The sequence below is a fragment of the Fomitiporia mediterranea genome (genome assembly GCF_000271605.1).
Source record: "Fomitiporia mediterranea MF3/22 unplaced genomic scaffold FOMMEscaffold_1, whole genome shotgun sequence".
Taxonomy (NCBI): Eukaryota; Fungi; Basidiomycota; class Agaricomycetes; order Hymenochaetales; family Hymenochaetaceae; genus Fomitiporia; species Fomitiporia mediterranea.
In genome coordinates, this window is record NW_006760386.1 from 1644797 (window position 1) to 1663167 (window position 18371).

An 18371-nucleotide genomic window follows, 5' to 3' on the forward strand; every position below is an offset into this window, starting at 1 on the left:
CTTACCCTCTATACTCTATTCTATTACTATTCCTAAGGATTAGGACTAGTAAAGTGAGTATATTTAACAATTATTCTATTCCTTTAACCACTCCTTCATTCTTTGTTCATTCTATAGTCTCTTACCCTTTGTCCATCCCTTCATTCTTTGTACCTTTATCTTTGACCTTCCTTTCTTTCATTCTTCATAGCTTATCATTCTTAGTAGCTCATACTCTCTAAGTACTCTTGTGTAGTTTAGTATATATAGGCATACAAGATTAGACTAGTTCTGTAGTCTTGATCTTGTCTACTCTAGGTAGTCCTGTACTCTTAGGCTCACTCTATATACTCTACTCTTGTCTTACTCTCTCTCTCTGCCTGTTCTACAAGTTCTGACTATGTTCTAATACTTACATTCTGTATTTCTGTTGTGTAGGATAGTTGTAGCCTGGGTCCTCTTGCTGAGCCTTTAGGTCCCCTCTATACTGTTACTAACACAAACTTGATGATCCAACTATTCTAGTTTAGAGTTCTATCTATATTGTATACTAGGATTGAAAGTAGAACACATTAAGTAGAGAGGTGGTGTTCCTACACAAAGGCCTTATTAATGTACAAACTAGTGTATCTACTATCTACTAGAACTATTGTTCAGATCTGGAGGGATTCTAAGAAGGAAGCTAAGAGGACAGGAACTTAGAACTAGTGTCTAGAATGTTCTCTAATAAATTACTACTTGTTCTAAAGGGAACACACAGCTTGTACAGTCTTATTGTCTAAAAGAGTAAGTATATGTACTAACATTTCCTTATTAACCTCTCTCTTTCAACAAGGACAGACTTATGTCCTCAACTATAAACTCAGTTAAGACTATCCTTACTTAATACTATAGACAAACTACTAAGTAGTAAATAGGGCTAGGTAGTGTTCTGAATGTTCTAAGTTCTTAGAATGTAAAAGTAGTAGGTTGAATTGTACAAATTTAGACTCAGATAAAGTACAAAGAGAAGAATCAAAAGAATCAGAAGGAATAAGAGAACTATTTACTTTTATTTTTGACTTTTTTCTTTTTAATAAATAATTTTGTTAATTTACTTTTTCTACTTTTTCTACTTTCCTTACTTTATTTACTTCTAATCCTACAGTGTCTATTAAATCAAAAGTGACTGTTAAAAAATCTGAGTCATAGTCCTTTAGTACTACATTTACTATTAGGCTCTACAAAATCCTAGAGTATATAGTCAGGGTTTAAGAGTTCTAAAGTAACTTTCAGATTTGTAAAAAAGGCTTCTTACTACAAATCCTACTTGTTACTCATTATTACTCTAATGACCTAACAGATATACTATTACTTTTATAGATAGTCTTTAATTTAGTGTTCTGACTTTCTACAGACAAAGTATACTTCTTACTTTTAGACTTCTCTAATGTTTATTAGAATAGATTGATTGTGAATTATAGGTGGATCAATCTGAGGGCTCAGAACTGTCAGAGCTAAATGTATGTACAGACATTCTGTACAGACTTAATGTATCTGAGTTATAGTTTAGTCAAAGGAAATAGTGTGTGTCTTCTACTTAGTGTAAGTAATTAGTTCTAGTATTATTCTAAGAATTTTATTAACTAGTTTTAGGTGAAGAGCTTTCTTAAGTATTCTAATAAAGACATTATCAAACCTAAGTGTAAATCCTACCTTCTAGGCCAGGATATTAAACTCCTGAAAGAAGGTATTAGTAGAACATTTACCCTGTTATAGAGATACAAGCTTGTTCTATACATTATACTTCTTATTTAGATTAATGAAGGAAGTACAGAGTTGTCTTATGAATTCTGAATACAACTCATTGTTCTGAAGTCAGATTAGGCTTCTGATTCAATAGTCTTCAATCTAGTTCTAAGCCTAGGTGGTCACATTACCTTCCTTTATAAAGGAGAGGACAAATAGAATGTAATTAAGATCTAAGAATAGATTAGTCAAAGTAGTAACTATGTATAGTTTGACTTAGTACTAGAAGTCCTTAAAGTACTACCTATTAAAGTCTGAAGGGTAGACTATATACACTTTCTTTCTAGAATGGGTTACAACTTCTAAAACAATTAGAACAGATTCTAAGAGGGCTGAGAGTATATAGTTAGTAAAAACCTTTTAGATAGAGGTCTACACATATTAAGCTAGGTCTGCTTACAATTCAGGTCCCCTCTATACTATTACTAACATTAGATTAAGACTACCTATTACTACTCTACAACTCTCCTACATTTTAGGCATTAGTACTTACTATTGTGTCAATCTCTTTTCTTTGTCCTAACCCTTTTACATTTTTAAATTTTAAACTTTCTAAACCCTTTTAAACTTTTACCACCCTTCTTCTATTTATTACCCTTTTTAGTTTAGTGTTGATTCCTTTATAGTATAAACATAGACTCTCTTACACTAACTGCCACCCCTACTGTCCTGCCAGATCAGTAGGGCTCAGTAAGAGGACCCAGGCTACAACTATCCTACACAACAGAAATATAAAACACAAGCACTAGAACATAGTCAGAACTTGTAGAACAGACAGACAGAGAGAGAGTAAGACAAGAGTAGAGTATATAGAGTAAGCCTAAGAGTACAGGACTACCTAGAGTAGACAAGATCAAGACTACAGAACCAGTCTGATCTTATATACTTATATATACTAAACTACATAAGAGTACTCAGAGAGTATGAGCTACTAAGAATGATAAGCTATGAAGAATGAAAGAAAGGAAGGTCAAAGATAAAGGTACAAAGAATGAAGGGATGAACAAAGGGTAAGAGACTATAGAATAAATAAAGAATGAAAGGGTGGTCAAAGGAATGGAATGATAAAGTAAGGAGGGGTAGTAGTAAGAGTCAGCATGCATATAGTCTATAGACAGTGCTCCTGAGGGACAGAAGTCCTGAGTTCTGGTATGGAAGGGTGTAGAACCCTCAGAACTGAAGGTACAAGAGCAGAGAACCATAACACTCAGAACTCCTATCTTCACTACATAACATGTCAAAGCTAAGAAATTTACTCAATTTACTGTGTGCTCAAACTATTTGAACTTGCCTCTGTCTGTTGATATACAGACGAGGCGAAGATACAGCGAAGCCAAGCATACCCCGAAAGGCAGTTCAATTCAAAATGGGTCATGGTCAATACCAATACTATCATAACTTCATGTTTGAACTTCGGATCCAAGTGATTCGGGGTGCCCTCGCGCATGTCTTCCTTCCCTCTTGCCTCACGAACTGCGAAGGTTCAGGTATCTGTAATATGCTGAATGGGAAGACCTGCGGTTCTTCACGAATGTCTCGTTAATGAATAGCCATCAGTCCTTCCTTTTGCTTCGAGAACCACATGGATTCCTTCGTGTTTAAACGTACCGCGGTTGACCTTCCGTAAATCTTCGTGTCAGAACGAAAAGCACCTTCCTTCAAGACGTAACAAATTGGTACATTTCGGGCACAAAACGACAGCATGCCACCCTATTTGCGCCGGTAGTCTTCGAGTATATTACCCGTTAACATTCTTCCATACCGCTTCGTACTTTTTTGCGAATTATTTCACTTCTCCGTGCATTGCCGTGAGTATTTGATGGAAACAGTAACAAGGTGATGTCATATAGCTGAGAGACAAGGTGTTCTCTTGTTAATTAAATGATGTTCGTATTTGATTTTCGAATCTCTTGCTTGTGGTGTACCTTCCAACAATCCAGACTTCTGAGAAGATTGATCCAGAAATAGCTATAGCCAAGAACATCAATGACGATAAGCCTCTGGATCCCTGCCACGTTCTCGCGTGGTCTGGCCTGGCACATTCTATAGTGCAATTAATTGCTAATGAGAAGCAGCGGCTGCTTAGTTTGGTGAGGTCCGAGTGAAGGTGAGCCACAATGCACACGGCCTACGCCGAAAGTAGGAAACTAGGTATACTTCAAGCTCGGAACAGTCGTAACGGTTAGATACGTCTTTGGACTGCTATTGGCTGTCGAGGACAGATGACCCCAAACACAGGACGCTGCATAAGTATTGGCTCCTGCCAGAACGTTGGCATAGTCGTATTGGTTTATTCCAAGATCCTTTCTAAGGCAATGAATAGCCATAGAATCATCGCCTCGGCCTTCTTAGAGTCAATATTCTCATAGTTCGACATTAGCCAGATAGCGGGCTCGTCAATAAAGTCCCGCTACCGAAATAACTGCGATCTTCCGTCTCCATCGTCGTATGCATCGGTTTCCTAAACCCGACGATAGGGAGAGCCGAGTGGTGCTCCGAAAGGCCACAGGAATATCCGCGGTTTCAGTATCTCGGCATCGAAGCAATACATCAGACAGTCGTCGGACGAACAACGATGATAGCACATATGAGTGAAGAGACTCCAAGAATAGTGTACCACATCAGGGAAAGCTCGCTCCCTCTAAGATTTACTCGCAGAGACCGTATTTGCCCGGACAGCCAATTTCCTGCCAACGTTTAATTCGTTTTATCTGGTGACCACCCACAGGCGTATATTTGACAAGCGCGGCTAAAAGCCCTCAGGTGAATGCGGGAGGTTAGAATAGGTCAATAGTATTTAGGTAGTAATTACGAGCACCTGTTTCACCTGGGTCGGAACTTGGCAGTCTCTGCAATGCTATTGCATGAAATGCCAGAGAAAACATGGAATATCTCGGAGGGAGGAGAGAGTTTGGTACACTCCGTGTCGAAAATCTAATTAGCGTGTGACGGAGATCGGCAGACCTGGCTGCCGTTGTGAGGGCAGATGGGTTTATAGGCCGATGAGTCACTGTCCAGACTGCTGCAGTGCACGTGATGCATTTTATACAATTTCTGGGCCTGATGATTGGATCCTCTATTTCAGAGAGAATCCATGTCGGCCTGTCGGTCCATCGTATGTAGCTGATCAAGCCACTCACGAGCTGGTGCCGGGAGTGCCGTGATTGGCGGTTGGTAGCGCTGTGCGAGTCAAACGAAACGACCGTTCGAGTCGCCCTTCCATGTTGCAGCTTTGTCATCTCGGGACTCGCCTCTTCGCGTAGGACGTCACATAACTTATTCGTGTATAAATATAGCCCCGCCCGTACCTGCACCTACTCCCCACCGAGTGCCATCACCGTCCGTGTTATCTGCTTATGCCCGCCGACCGTGCAAACCATCGCCGTACCTCCACCGACGATGCTACTCGTCAGAGGGTCAGTATGTTGCCACTAGATACCGTGCTCCTCCTGTATATCCCAAGTTCCGGACTTTATCTCACATTAGCTCTGTAAATGCAGGAACAAGAGCTGCGTCGCGCAAGGGGGGAGATTGCTTGTATCGAGTGCCAGAGGTGAGCGCTGCGCTCGAAGACAATCGATGCTCTGCGCTCATGCAAATTTGTAGGTTGAAACTAAGGTGTGATAGGAAGGTACGTATTGTCATGATCAACATGTCGGCGGCAGCTGCTCAGGGTTGTCTGGCCGTAGGTCCCGTGTGCGTCATGCATTCGCCGTAATCGCGCTGCAATGTGCCCGAATGGTTAGTGCATTTATTCGCATCCCTGGGTGTGCACATATGTTCAACTATGATACTCCCCACAGGTCATGCCTGGACAGACCAAGAGACGCGCTCATTGCTCTCGGACACCGCTCAACTCCATCGTAAGTTGAGTGAAATGAGCCAAAGGATACGGCAACTCGAAGACGCTCTGGAAATATCTCACTCTGCCAACTCGTCCACTCATCATCCCTTGCTGAGGGAAGAACTTCTTGCCATCAAGCGCGGCGTCGTGCCTCCCGCACCTCCCGCACCGGAAGGGGAACCGGAGGGTGATTATGTTGAAGCATTGGGCACCATGAGCATTTCCGAAAGGGGCGTTTCCCGTTTCATTGGCCGTTCAGGTGGAGGCGAGAGTTTGTTCCTTGTATGCGCATACCTATGCTACATTTGATATGATTACGTCTTACATGCTTCTTCTAGCTTGGAAATGATGGCGAGCAAGGCCGCGCAAAACCATTCACCGAGGAGTTATTCCCACAATTGTTATCGCGGCGGTCTGACGCCTGGCTATTCATGCCTCCGAATACATCCGCGGCGACTATACTTTCTATAATCGAGGCCCATATGCCACCGTTCACCCGAGCAAGTTCGTTATGCGAGGCATACCTCGAGAATTTTTCGTGGATTTTACGAGTTGCTGGACGACCGCAGATCGTTGAGGAGCTTCTTCCAAGTTGTTACCGTGGCTCTGGACCTCTTGGTGGACCGCATCTTACCATGACCGAGGGCGAGACTCAGTATGGAGCGACCTGCATTCATGAACTCGCCCTACTCTTGATGATTTTTGCTGCGGGCGCCTTGGCGGATCTGACTCTCCCACCTTACAATGACGAGGCAGAACGGTATTATCAGATGTCACTTGCTGCATTGAGCTTAACGCGAGTAATCGGCTCTCCGACGCTACCTGCTGTCCAGACGGTGGCTCTAATGGGAGCATATAACGCACATTGTGGACATAATAGCACTCTTGATTTGGCTGGGTCTCTATTCGCGCTCGCCGCGAATATGGGTGTAAGCGTGCGTTCTGCTTCTCCTCATTTTGCGGATAGTAATTCTAAATTTCTTCACTTTAGATGGGTCTTCGTGAGTTTAGCTGTTCTTTCTCAGACGACAGAAGATTCTGAAAATATATCCCAAAGACAGAGACGTTACCAAATGGAACATTTGCGAGTCTAATGCCGACCGAAGGAGACATGTCTTTTGGGAGTTATTTACATGCGACTGCTGGCATGTAAGTCGCTGATGGCTTTGGAACACGGTATTGAAGCATGCTGACGCTCGTCCTAGAACATAGCTAACGGAAAACCTCCATCATTCGTTCTTAGATACTGTGACTGCCGTTATCCTGAGAGAGGTTCCGAAGACGTGGTAAAGGATGGCCGGAAAGAGGTCAGCTGTGAGTGTTAGCTTCATGTTTCCTTTCCCAGTCTGGCTCAAATGGACTTTTATGCTTCTCCAATATCTTCGATCTTCAATTATTGATATTTTACCTATTCTTTATTTCAAAAGAGCTTTTTATACTGACCGTTATATTTTTGTTTCGCGCATATATTACTACACGGCCTGATGCAAAGACTGGAGGCTTCGCCATCAGATGTCGCGCATCTTATATGCCGCTAGTGATCTCTTTTCCAGTGTCCAGCCCGTACGATACGCGCAGATTCTAGAAATAGACCGCATGATTTCGGAATTTGTCATACCAACGCATCTGCAGGTTCCTGCAGAAGGCGAAAGTATGGAAGCCGACGGTCCGTTGCTCATTATGCAGCGTCTGGTTCCAGCTGTATGCAGAGATGGATGTACGTCTTTCGACAGAAGCAGATTTTAAACGTTCTCGCTGATGCTCTTGTATGAACTACAGTACTGATGTATATTCACCGAGGATTCTTTGCGAAGGCTTTACTTGAGCATCCAGCGGATCCTATGCTGAGCCAGCACTCCCATTCTTATCTCTCTGCTTATCGAGCGGCGCTTTCCATGATCAAAGTGGTACGTGAGCACTATCTCGCGTTCCCCAATCTCGTAAGCCGGTTCTGGTCTCTATGGTCGCATGCTTTCTCCGCAACGGTTGGTCTTTAATTATTTTCTCTGATGGAATGGAGCTTAATTATTTGTCACGATAGGTAATTATAGCCTCAATTGTTGTTAAAGGCCGTGATCCGGATACCGTGCGCACGGCACTTGTCGAACTAAATCTGGCAGTCGGACTTTTCGAGAAAGCGGCGCAGCTTTCGGACAGAGCGAAGCGCAGTTTACCCACACTAACTCGCTTCCGTGAAAAGGCGCATAAAGCTGCGCGAGCATTGGGAGAAACTCATTCACAAGCATGTCTTTCGGACGTAAAGGCACCAGGTGAATATGACGACGAATTATTGATTTTCGCGGGAAAGAACAACATCGTGAAACCGAAAGACGAGCCACGGGAAGTGACGCTCGCGTCCCAAACATCAACTCCGCCGACATCCTCCGCCGTTTCAGCTGCATCCGTTCTGCGTTCCAATTCTGTACCTATACAAAGGCAATTTCAGGATCAGGACACGTTGCTTACTAGGAGCAATAGTCTTAGCCAGGCTCACAATTCGCCCCACGATTCGACGTTGCCACCGACGCCGGAGGGAGACGGTAACGCCCGAAGCGCATCGATGAATGTCGACTTGCCGAGCGCCTGGACAGCATGGTCTGACCAAGAAGCTTTGTTGATAAATTATCTGTCATCCGGTGCGGACCTGCATTTCGCGCAGAACGCAGCGTTCACAGGTGAGCCGGATCCAAGTTCGTTTATGTGGGCGGAGATGAGTACTGCAACCACGCCGGAGGCTAGTAGCCAAGATTCTGCGAAGTTGCAGCAGCAACAGCAACAGGCATCGTCGGGAGACTCTAGCGGCTTATTTAACGGAATGGGAGGGGTTAATGGCCAAGAGCCGTCTACGTTCGTGAACATGCCCGATGGCGGTCTCAACATGCCTCAGAGTCAATTCCAGATGCAAGCTGGGATGACACCATGGGATGTGTTCTTCTGATTATGGTGTTCTTCCTTTTCTCTGCTTGGGCGACTCGTTCTTTACACGCATTCCATCTACTCTGACCGTATTTTTGCGGCGTCATATTTCTACATGCCTACCGTGGACCATATATAAGAAGTCTACAGTGATATAGTCTCTATTGTTTGCTAGTTCCGTACTTGGATGTATTCGTAGGTAACCTGTGATATTACTTGTTCTTGATTAGACCGACTACCTTATACTCAATAGATTCGCATCGAAATGTTTTTCCGAGGGCGTCGCTTCTCCTCAAGCGTCCGCGTGAAACAACTCCAGAGCAATAACCATGTAGTGGCAAAATAGTAACATTAGCAAGCACATTAGCCTCAAGCGTTATTCTCCCTCACGCCTCAGCATATGATATTCTCGGTCATTGTCGGTGCAGGGATCTAGCGTTATTAAATTGTTTAATCCATGGTTACACCTACTCCCTCTCGAAATACTTTCCGAGCAGATGGCTTTTATCCCAGCGCCTTATTATGCCATCTATGTTGTCAAGACCTATTTCTTTTACCTTCCCCCTACCAAGAGAAACTTATTGCGAAATTAGTTACATAATAGTCGCCAGCAATATATGAGGAGATGCACCAACCTTTTGCACAGCCTTCTCCTCTAATTCCGGCACATTCATGAACGACATATTGTACACAGTAATTCTCGTTCCTTCCCTTTAGAACTAATGTTGGGAAAAGACAACCATATTAGTATTGCCTGGAAAGCATGTCCTCAAGCTTGGTTGCATTACTGGACTCACATGTTTCAAGTTTCTGGATTGCTTGAGCTTTTCGAGAAGATGTAGGCCGTTCAACAGTACAAGTACCGTGTATTTCTTCTTGTGCTTTTTCACTCATTGGTGTCAGGAGATAATGAAGTGGGCAAAGTTGTAGTAATATTTCCTGGATCTCTTTATGCTATTGGAACTGTGCTGTACCTGCAAACAAGGGATTTTTCTGGTAACTTTGCGCAAAACACATCTGGAGCGTTTTCAAATATGGCTAAGCCTTGAACAACTGCTTCACACCTGACTTTCACTACATTCACTATATGCATTGGCATTGCAAAGCATCGCGACTGCGACGCGTTTTCGTCATGTGCTCATTGGACCCACACTGGCAATCGACTATAACCTCCTCCCAACCCAAAAATGCAGGTACTCATCAATGCAGACTTCAAATACATAGACATGAAGCTAAGACCGCCGAGTGGTGCACAAGTACTCTACGCTCCTCATAGACCGGGGGAATGTGATGAGTGCAGAATTGATTTTATGAGTATGAATGCATGCTTCAAAGTCAATTCCAGATGCAAGCTAGGATGAGCCATGATGGCATGACTCGCATGAGGTGTGTTCTTCTGATTATGATGTTCTTTCTTTTCTCTGCATGGGCAATTCTTTTCTTACACGTATTCAAGTTATTCCGGCTATATTTTTCGGTGTCACATTTCTATATGTTTATTATAGGCCATATAAAAGAAATCTACAGAAGGATATCATCTATTGTTTGTTGGCTCTGTGCCTAGAGGTATTTGTATGCACGTTGTGATATTACATGTTCTTGATCAAACAGATTAATTACCACTTGCTCATAATTTCCCCCTCAAAATAATTTCCCAAGGACGTTGCTCTGTCACAATTCCCCCCACAAGTGTCGGGGTAAAGTAACTTGAATTGGAGAATAATAATCATGTATGTTGTGGCAAAACACTAATATTGGCGAGTATTTATTCGCCTTAAGAGTCATTCTGCATCACACCTCCTGGAGGCTGGCACATTATATTCTTGGTTGTCATCACTGATCAGTGTACAAATTAAATTCTGTTAATTTGCTCAATTTATGACTGTATCTACTCCTTTTCGAAGAATTTTCCGAGGAGATTGCTCGTGCCCCATTGCTCTATCATGCCGTCTATGCTGTCAATATTTATTTCCTTTACCCTGCTAGTACCAAGGGAAACTTATTGCAGGATCAAATAAGCATTAGTTCTTAGCAAAATACAGTATAAGAGGATTCAGCGGATGTACATACCCTGAGCACAGTCTCCACTCATTCCAGCAGCATGATGAACAACATACTTTACACAATAACCTTTGTTCCTTCCCTTTAGAACTAACATCCAACAATCACAGTCCTGTCAGCACTGCCTGAAAGGCTTATTCTTGTGTTTGAGTGTATTGACAGAACTCACATTTCTCAAGTTTTTGTATTGCCTTGGCCTTTCCAGCCGATCTAGGCTGTTCAACAGTAGAAGTACCGCGTATTTCCTGTGCTTTCTCACTCATTAATGTTAGAAGGTAAAGAAGTGTGCCGCAGTATAATATTATTTCCTGTGTCCTTTCATACTAAAAGTACTAGATTGCAATCGCAAACAACAGGTTTGTGAATTTGTGTGTAATACAACTAGTGCAGTTCAGTTATCTATAACTTATAGCTGAAGCCATGGTAATTGTCCTGCTTTATTGATGAAAGTTCGTAACAAACAGTCAAGCAATCTTGCCAGCTTAAAACATAATGTTTGTAGGCATATAGTTGATATATTCATGATCGAATAAAACAAGGGTGCTTCCCAGCCCATTTTTGGATGGGCCAAAAACGCAAAGGTTACCATCAGATTGAGGTGAGCGTGACACCTAATTTACACGCATTTATTTCATGTGCATTGCAGAGTCTGACGCGACGCGTCTCTATCACGTGCACTCGTCGACGTGTCATTGCACTTTGAAGTTTGGACTCACGATCGACGCACACAAATTCCAGCAAGACCTGTTCTGCTTCAATCCGCATTGTAAGGAGGTACTTCGACAAGCATCGTGCATACGTCGAACAAATATGTCACACACACACGGTCCTGGACAACCGCCCCACTCACATTCACCTGGCCCAGCTGGTGCTCAGCAGCCGCAACAGCCACAACAACAATATGTCGCTCCGCCTCCTCCTGACCCCAAAATGCAGGCACTCATTGAAGCGGACTTCAAACGCGTAGACTTGAAGCTCGGGCCGCCGAATGATGCACAGGCACTCTGCGCTCCGCATGGATTGGAGAAATGTGATGCGTGCGGAGTTGATTTTACGAGCACGAATGCGCTGGCGCGGATATTTGTACAGAACCCGCATTTGGCGTGTCCTCCGCCTCCGCAAATTGTACAGCAGCAGCGGTCGCAGGCTGTGACGAAAACGAAAGAGGATGGAAATGTACGTTCGCTCATTTATTAATTTATTAGCAATAACCAATATTCAATTATTATTATTATTATTGAACATTCGGGCAACTTACTTTTAGGCACTATTCAAAGCAAACAAAGTGAAGGAGGCCGTGTCAATGTATACAATGGCCGTGAACGTAGCGGCGGGCCGCTTGCCCTGGGAGCCAAATTCGATAATGAAGGAGGAACTCTCGACAGTGCTGAGTAACCGCTCCGCTGCGTACTTAGCTGCTGGTGACCACGTCGGTGCACTGGTAGATGCGGAACTCGTAATACAGCTGAAACGGCCATGGAGTAAAGGCCATTTCCGAAAAGCCAAAGCACTGGTGGAGCTGGGTCGTCTTGAAGAAGCACGGGAAGCTATTAAGCTGGGTCTGGGCTTTGAGCCGAATAATAATGTGAATTTACGTACATTTTCAAATGCTAAAACCTGTTTGCTCACGTGTATTTTCTTCCGTAGGAACTCAAGAGCTTCCTAGACGAGATCGAAAGCCGAATATCACGTAAGAAGTGAACTTTCTAACTGAGCGGCATTTTCGGACATGAAGCACAGGCAAGGCAAGCCTGGCAAGGACACAGACCTACATTGACTTGTCATTTACTACATTATTCCTGTGCTGTCCTCATTCACTGTATATTATTAAATCCCGTGCAACTGGATATCTGCATTTGATCGTATGCGGATCCCTGTGTGAACGCTGTCATAGTGTATGTCGCATTTCGTGTCCGTGTAGTTGTTTGTCATGGCAGTGACGCGACCCCGGCGCGCGGAAGCAAACATCCAAACTTGACCTTCGCACCACATCTGGCAGTGGTTGCTGGCTCAATGCGCCGCTACTGTATATCCCACCTCGCATATAATCGCAATTCACCCTTAATTGCCGTATTGTACATTACTTTGCTCGCGTTCCAAACGGCCCTTTCATTCGCCCTGTTGATTTGAGCATCTTTGCTCTTAGCCGATACGAACGACGGTGGCAGAGCGACGATTGGGATCTCCACATCGCCCTCATCAACCGTGTCTCCACCCTAATTTCTGAAACTCATGTCTAATGGAATCGAGGGCAACATGTGGAAGTCTGGTGCATCGAAGTCCTCAACGCGACTCACAACGCTGAGGAGCCTTGTTCCTCCTGCTCAAAGGGACGCCATGCGCGCTTTCTTCGACAGACGCGCGCCTGCTTCACCAGATGCTCGTTCTCTCACTCCTCTAGGTCAAGCGCAAGACCGCAAAATATCCTGGAGAGAATGGGCGGGCGACAAGTTACGCGGCCGAGTTTCAAATTCGAATGACTCCGTGGAGAAGGTCTCGCTATTCCCTGGGTGGGCGGCCAGACGTTACCATGACCCGGACATGGAAGGAAAAGAGGGTGAGTATTCTCCTCCCCATCAGAAAGTCGCATACCAATAACTGCCGGTTGGAAATGATTGTAGCGGCCGAATTTGCTCTTGAAGTGTTTATTTCTGGCTTTGCGGCTAGCTATGTTCCTCCAGAGTCTGCAACTCGTTCGCAGCGTGCGTTCATGCGCCTTGCGAAAGGTACGTTGCATCATATCTACTCAAGACGTGTGTTTCATGCCAATTGTGATAGCATATGCCGCTCTCCCGAAGATTCCGTCTTCTGGAGCGTCAGGGCGGCAAACACCGTTAAACGGAGTGACGACACAGAAGCTCAGCAAGTCTACCGAGGACCTTCTCAAGACCGTTAAGCTTCCACCTACTCCGGAGAGTATCACCGAGGAAACCGAAATCGCCGCTCTGGAGCGTCATTTCCAGAAGGCCGAACTGGACACGGACACGGACAGTTACAATGAATCCGATTCAAGTCCAAGCAGTGGAAATGATACTCCACCTCCTATCATCCCCGGGTCCTCGTCAGGTGTATCATATGCAACTGCAAGTGGTCAGTTTGCGTCGTCCCTGACGGATTTAGCACGTCTACATGATAACTTGAGTGCACGATTACAGCCGTTCTGGTCTCGTTCATTACCGAATCGCCCACTCCGTTTGTCAATATACAGTTCTCCTCCACGCTCAGATCCAATCTTCGCCAATGGAGAGAAATATAATAGTGATCCGTCACAAGAACCGATATTCGTACATAATATCCTTACGGGTCCTCAAGGTGCATTTGAGGCGAATTTACGTATTCCATGGGAGAGTATGTGCATCCATCCCGGGGCGCTCCATGTAGCATTCGGTGGTATTGAAGAAGACGCAGAACTTTTTGTTTGTGCAGAGCTACTTCCGCCATCACATCCCGCAGCTCCATACGCCGTGCAGGAACCGACTACTCGTTCTATTCTCCCGGTCACGCTAAGCCAGACCCAGATACGTCTGATTTCTGATATCGATGATACAATTAAACTATCAAATATTCTGGGCGGCGCACGAGCGGTCTTTCAGAATGTGTTTGTCAAGCATCTGGAAGAGCTAGTCATCTCGGGCATGGGCGATTGGTACACGCAAATGTGGTCAAGAGGGGTTAGGTTTCACTACGTTGTAGGTTCCCTTCGACTTTTAATACTGGAAGGGCTATTAACCATTTCTCGCGCAGTCGAATAGTCCTTTTGAGCTTCTCCCTGTCATAAACGAGTTCATCAAGGTCTCTAACCTTCCTCGGGGTAACCAGAAATAGTTCATTCTTTGCTCTGATGGGAGTCTAACATCTGTTTTAGGCTCAGTAAAGCTAAGGTCATATGCTGGCCGTTCCCTTTTCAATGGACTACTCTCTACGCCTGCGACACGCAAACGCACAGGCATACTAGAAATCCTAAATGCATTCAGTGGATCGCGCTTCTTCCTAGTCGGCGATTCGGGAGAACAGGACCTTGAACTCTATTCGCTGTTAGCAGCTGAGAGGCACAGTCAGATTCTTGGTGTATTTATCCGTGATGCGAGAGGTCCAGAGGCCCAGCCTATTGTGGATCCAACCGGCGAGGAAATCAAGAGGTGTCCACCACCTTCCAGGACTGGGTCATATGCCTCTAGCATGTCTGGCATGGCGCCGTCAACTCTGACGAAAGAGAGGAACTCGTTTTTAACGCAGCCTTCTGCGGAGACGACACCGACCAAGAAGAGAATCTCATGGACCGGAATGACAGGAGGGGTTGGAAGGAAAGCCGAGTCACCTATGAGCCTCGACACCTCTGCTGAGGACTACTGGTCTGTTGCTATGCCTGCTCCACGCCGACCATGGGTCACTCCACGCGCGACTTCCGATCCAGCGCCCAGCACAAGCCTCCCATCAACCTTTTTCGACTCAGGACCCCCATACGACACCACCTCTTCCCCTACCTCCTCCCGACCCTCATCCCCAGCATCAAGCATCCTCGGGCTCCAATTCCCAGGCAGCCTTTCCGAATCAGAGGTCGCTAGTCTTCCGCCTGCGGAGCGGAAGCGATACAAACTACAAGAACGTGTTTATCGCGCACGATTACTTATGCCTAGCCATATCCCATTACGTGTATTTGTAAACCCGGAGGAGTGCGTAGAGACAGGTCGGATATTGGATGAATTAACGGCAAGATCATCAGGAAGACCCGATCAGAATAGGCAATAGTTGTAGAGGATGGACAAAACTAACTTATCTATTTCTCGTGTTGTTGCTTTGTGTGTATATTCTGTATAATGATTATACGGCATCGAATATGACCATGAGCGAACGAGCGAAATGAAAGACCAATCCGAATAAAACTCAAAAGAACATCCATAACTGCAAAACGATCGATTGATACTGGACAAGGTACAATAATTGAAATGTTTTCAAAAACAAAACAAGTCCATAGTGTAACAAGAGGCGTCAGATACACCTTAAACTCATGCGATCGACTCCGGGCCCTTCATCCCCTCACGTACCAACTCTCGGCGAATAATCATGCCGTTAACACGCTGCTCTTCCATTTCAAACGAGCAGGGCAGCGACACTGTGTACCGCTCATGGTCTGAGGGCGACGGAATCATGCCAGATGCCGACCTAATATCACGGTCACAGAGGTCCATCTGCCCATCGAAGTGATCCTCCGAGGCTTTCTGCATGAGGTCCAAAGCATCGAGCTCTGCCTCCAATTCACCGCGGACGAAGCAAGGTGGCAAAAGTAACGGTGAAGGAAATTCAGGAGAACCTGTCACTTTGTTCGGTTCAAGATCCAGGAAACTGATCAGGTCGAGGTCTCCGTCGTAGAGCCTTTGATAGACATGTCGTGCGCCTCCCCTATGTTGCAGTAGATAGGTATTTCGAGCTTGTTCGGCAACCCCAACACGTGCCGACTCTCGGATGTCCTCTTCTCCGTGCATTAGTTGAAGACGCGCAACCTCCAGTCCTCGGGCTAGGAAATGCGCATGTGCTGGAAAGAACTGATGGCTATCAAGGTTATGTTTATACTCTTCATCACTGCCTATGGTAGGCCTCGATACTCTCTCCTCGACTGAATGAATCTGAACTCCGAATTCTGCAATCTGGGTTCCGTATATTCTGCGAGTATCAGTGGCCACCTGCTTGAATCCCTTGCATGTAGTGAATCTCGGAGCGGCAGCAGCTGCACAGTGAGCGGCAATCCAAAAGTCCCTTCTAGAATTACTCGACGCACGGATAGTCTTGTTGCGTGTATTTAGATCGCCAATGACCGTTGGGGTATGCAACTCGTCTTCATTTTTGGTTGTCAACTCTGCTGATCGTACTTCGGGTAGACTTTGTGCTCTTAGCGTGTCATTTTCTTGCATGCCGGTTACTTTGCGATCAATTGCACAGGGCAGGGCCTCGGCCCTAGATATCTTGTCAAATTCGACTTCCATGTCCGGGATCAGGCTAGGTGTGCCGAGGGCAAGGTCGTGGGAGTCGGACACCGGAGACTCCAGAAGAGAGGGGTGGTCTCTGTACTGTTCATCGTGCCCGTTGTTGATCCTCATACGCGTTAGTAAACCAAGTTCCTCAGAGGTCTCAGTAGGATGGTGGACATGTGACCTTACGTTACAGTCTGAAGCGCGAATTTGCTGATACGTTTCAGAAGACGACAGCGGTCAGCCGATTATACAGCAGAATATGTGGAAAGGATGATATTCACCTTTAGGCGGTGGTGTAAAACCTGTAGCGACATCCGATACACAAGCAATACTGAAAGGACGGATACGAACGTTATGCCAAACACCTTGGTCAAGCGGTCTGATTCCTCTGGCGGAGCTGGTGGAAGGAGTCCCGCGTCAGGCTTAGTCGGCTTGCGTGAACCATTCGTAAGCAGTTTGAATAGCACATTCCAAAGTCTCCAGAGTATAACACACAAAGAGAGTATGCTGGAGATGATCTGCCTTGTAATGCGAATTGCCACTTTAATCGAGAAGAGTAGAAGAGTGTCTGCCCTGTTAACAATGAAAGTACGTGAACTCTTCAGGAGTTCATCGCAACATGCTACAAGACACTTCGCGGATTTCGTGGTCATAAACAGCAAGCCAACTGCATAATTACCAAGAGATCCAATTGTCAAGCCTACGACTAAGATTGTCCAAGACAAAATAGACATTGTGCACCTGGCGCAAGCAAGTAGACTGCGTAAAAATGAAGACGCAGCCATTTCCGCGGTTCGGAAGCTCTTGTTGTAGAAGATTCTGATAAAGGCTGGTGACACTTGTGCAGCGCAGATCGTGATTCGATATGCATGAGACAACAAGACTCGAATTGCAGAGTTAGTCGATTGAAACACATCGTAGGCCCTTCCTATACTAATTCCCAAAAGTTTCATACTTCCGCTAGCTAGTGATGAGAATAGGCCCCTGGCAGTCTTCAAGATCCGTATGACCGGTACAATGGTAAAGGGCAAGAGTTTGTAGACAGCAATAATCAGTAATTGAGGTGGTCGGAGAACAAACAGGGTCGTCAGGTGGGCGGTAGTAATGAACACAGTGATAGTGAAGCTTAAACCTGTCGGAGCCAACTTCACAGCAGTAATGAACAAGATACGAGCGACGACTAGTAAGGGTGTTGAAGAGTAGCTCAAGACGAGTTTCACGGGAAAACCGACGTCCGAGCGTCTTAGGGTTAGGTATATGTTATCATTTGGCCAGTTCAAATATAAGATGATGCTCATCATCGAGTGGAACATCAAGCACTCGGCAACGACCATGAACGTGCTGTAATTCGCCATTGAGTTGCCAAGGAGCAGTATAAGAACGGTGACCATGACGAGAATCACTTGACGAAGTGTTTGCTCGAAGTTCTCATCCGACAAAATGGGCGGCGCCAAGTAACGCGAAATAGCATTCATAATTGCAATGCGCTGTGCATCGACAGTAGCAAGGCATACATGTGAAGGATGCTGTTGCATTGGCATTTTGCCACTGGTTGATTGTCGTGACTGAGGTCACTGGACAATTTAGGGCGCCGGTGGAAATAAGAATGGTAAAGTGAGTTTGTTGCACAGATATCCAGGAGAAAGACGTGTGCAGGACGATTTTACGTCTCCACGCGATATGGACAAGGTGTCTGGCGAGAGCAAGTATGATTATGTGTCAACGTCTGAATTCCTGAAAACTCGTGAATAACACGTGACCGTTCACTGACAAAGTTTTCACATGGGGCATTTCACAATTTCTTACCTTAAGAA

General features: G+C 45.2%; 4 protein-coding genes across 4 annotated transcripts; 3 read left to right on the forward strand and 1 right to left on the reverse strand.

The window, feature by feature from the left end:
- Positions 1–5100: 5100 nt before the first annotated feature.
- On the forward strand, positions 5101–8786 carry FOMMEDRAFT_116020 (uncharacterized protein). Its single transcript, XM_007261532.1, has 12 exons — positions 5101–5183; positions 5268–5320; positions 5374–5398; positions 5457–5508; positions 5571–5893; positions 5950–6546; positions 6603–6612; positions 6669–6760; positions 6817–6931; positions 7104–7328; positions 7391–7596; positions 7653–8786. The coding sequence occupies exons 1-12, from the start codon at positions 5124–5126 to the stop codon at positions 8547–8549; spliced, it is 2655 nt and encodes an 884-aa protein (XP_007261594.1). The 5' UTR covers positions 5101–5123; the 3' UTR covers positions 8550–8786.
- Positions 8787–11587: 2801 nt separating this feature from the next.
- Positions 11588–12182, forward strand: FOMMEDRAFT_40180 (uncharacterized protein; the record flags this gene model as incomplete). Its single annotated transcript, XM_007261533.1, has 2 exons — positions 11588–11764; positions 11853–12182. Coding segments are annotated over 2 exons (507 nt in total), but the record flags the coding sequence as incomplete, so codon positions are not given.
- Positions 12183–12637: 455 nt separating this feature from the next.
- Positions 12638–15337, forward strand: FOMMEDRAFT_164569 (uncharacterized protein; the record flags this gene model as incomplete). The annotated part of the gene is made up of 5 exons (XM_007261534.1): positions 12638–13145; positions 13210–13314; positions 13367–14277; positions 14333–14399; positions 14454–15337. Exons 1-5 carry the CDS (start codon positions 12821–12823, stop codon positions 15335–15337), a joined length of 2292 nt encoding a protein of 763 aa, XP_007261596.1. The 5' UTR covers positions 12638–12820.
- A 257-nt stretch (positions 15338–15594) lies between these two features.
- Positions 15595–18098, reverse strand: FOMMEDRAFT_150187 (uncharacterized protein; the record flags this gene model as incomplete). The annotated part of the gene is made up of 2 exons (XM_007261535.1): positions 15595–16767; positions 16839–18098. 2 exons carry the CDS (start codon positions 18096–18098, stop codon positions 15595–15597), a joined length of 2433 nt encoding a protein of 810 aa, XP_007261597.1.
- Positions 18099–18371: the final 273 nt, after the last annotated feature.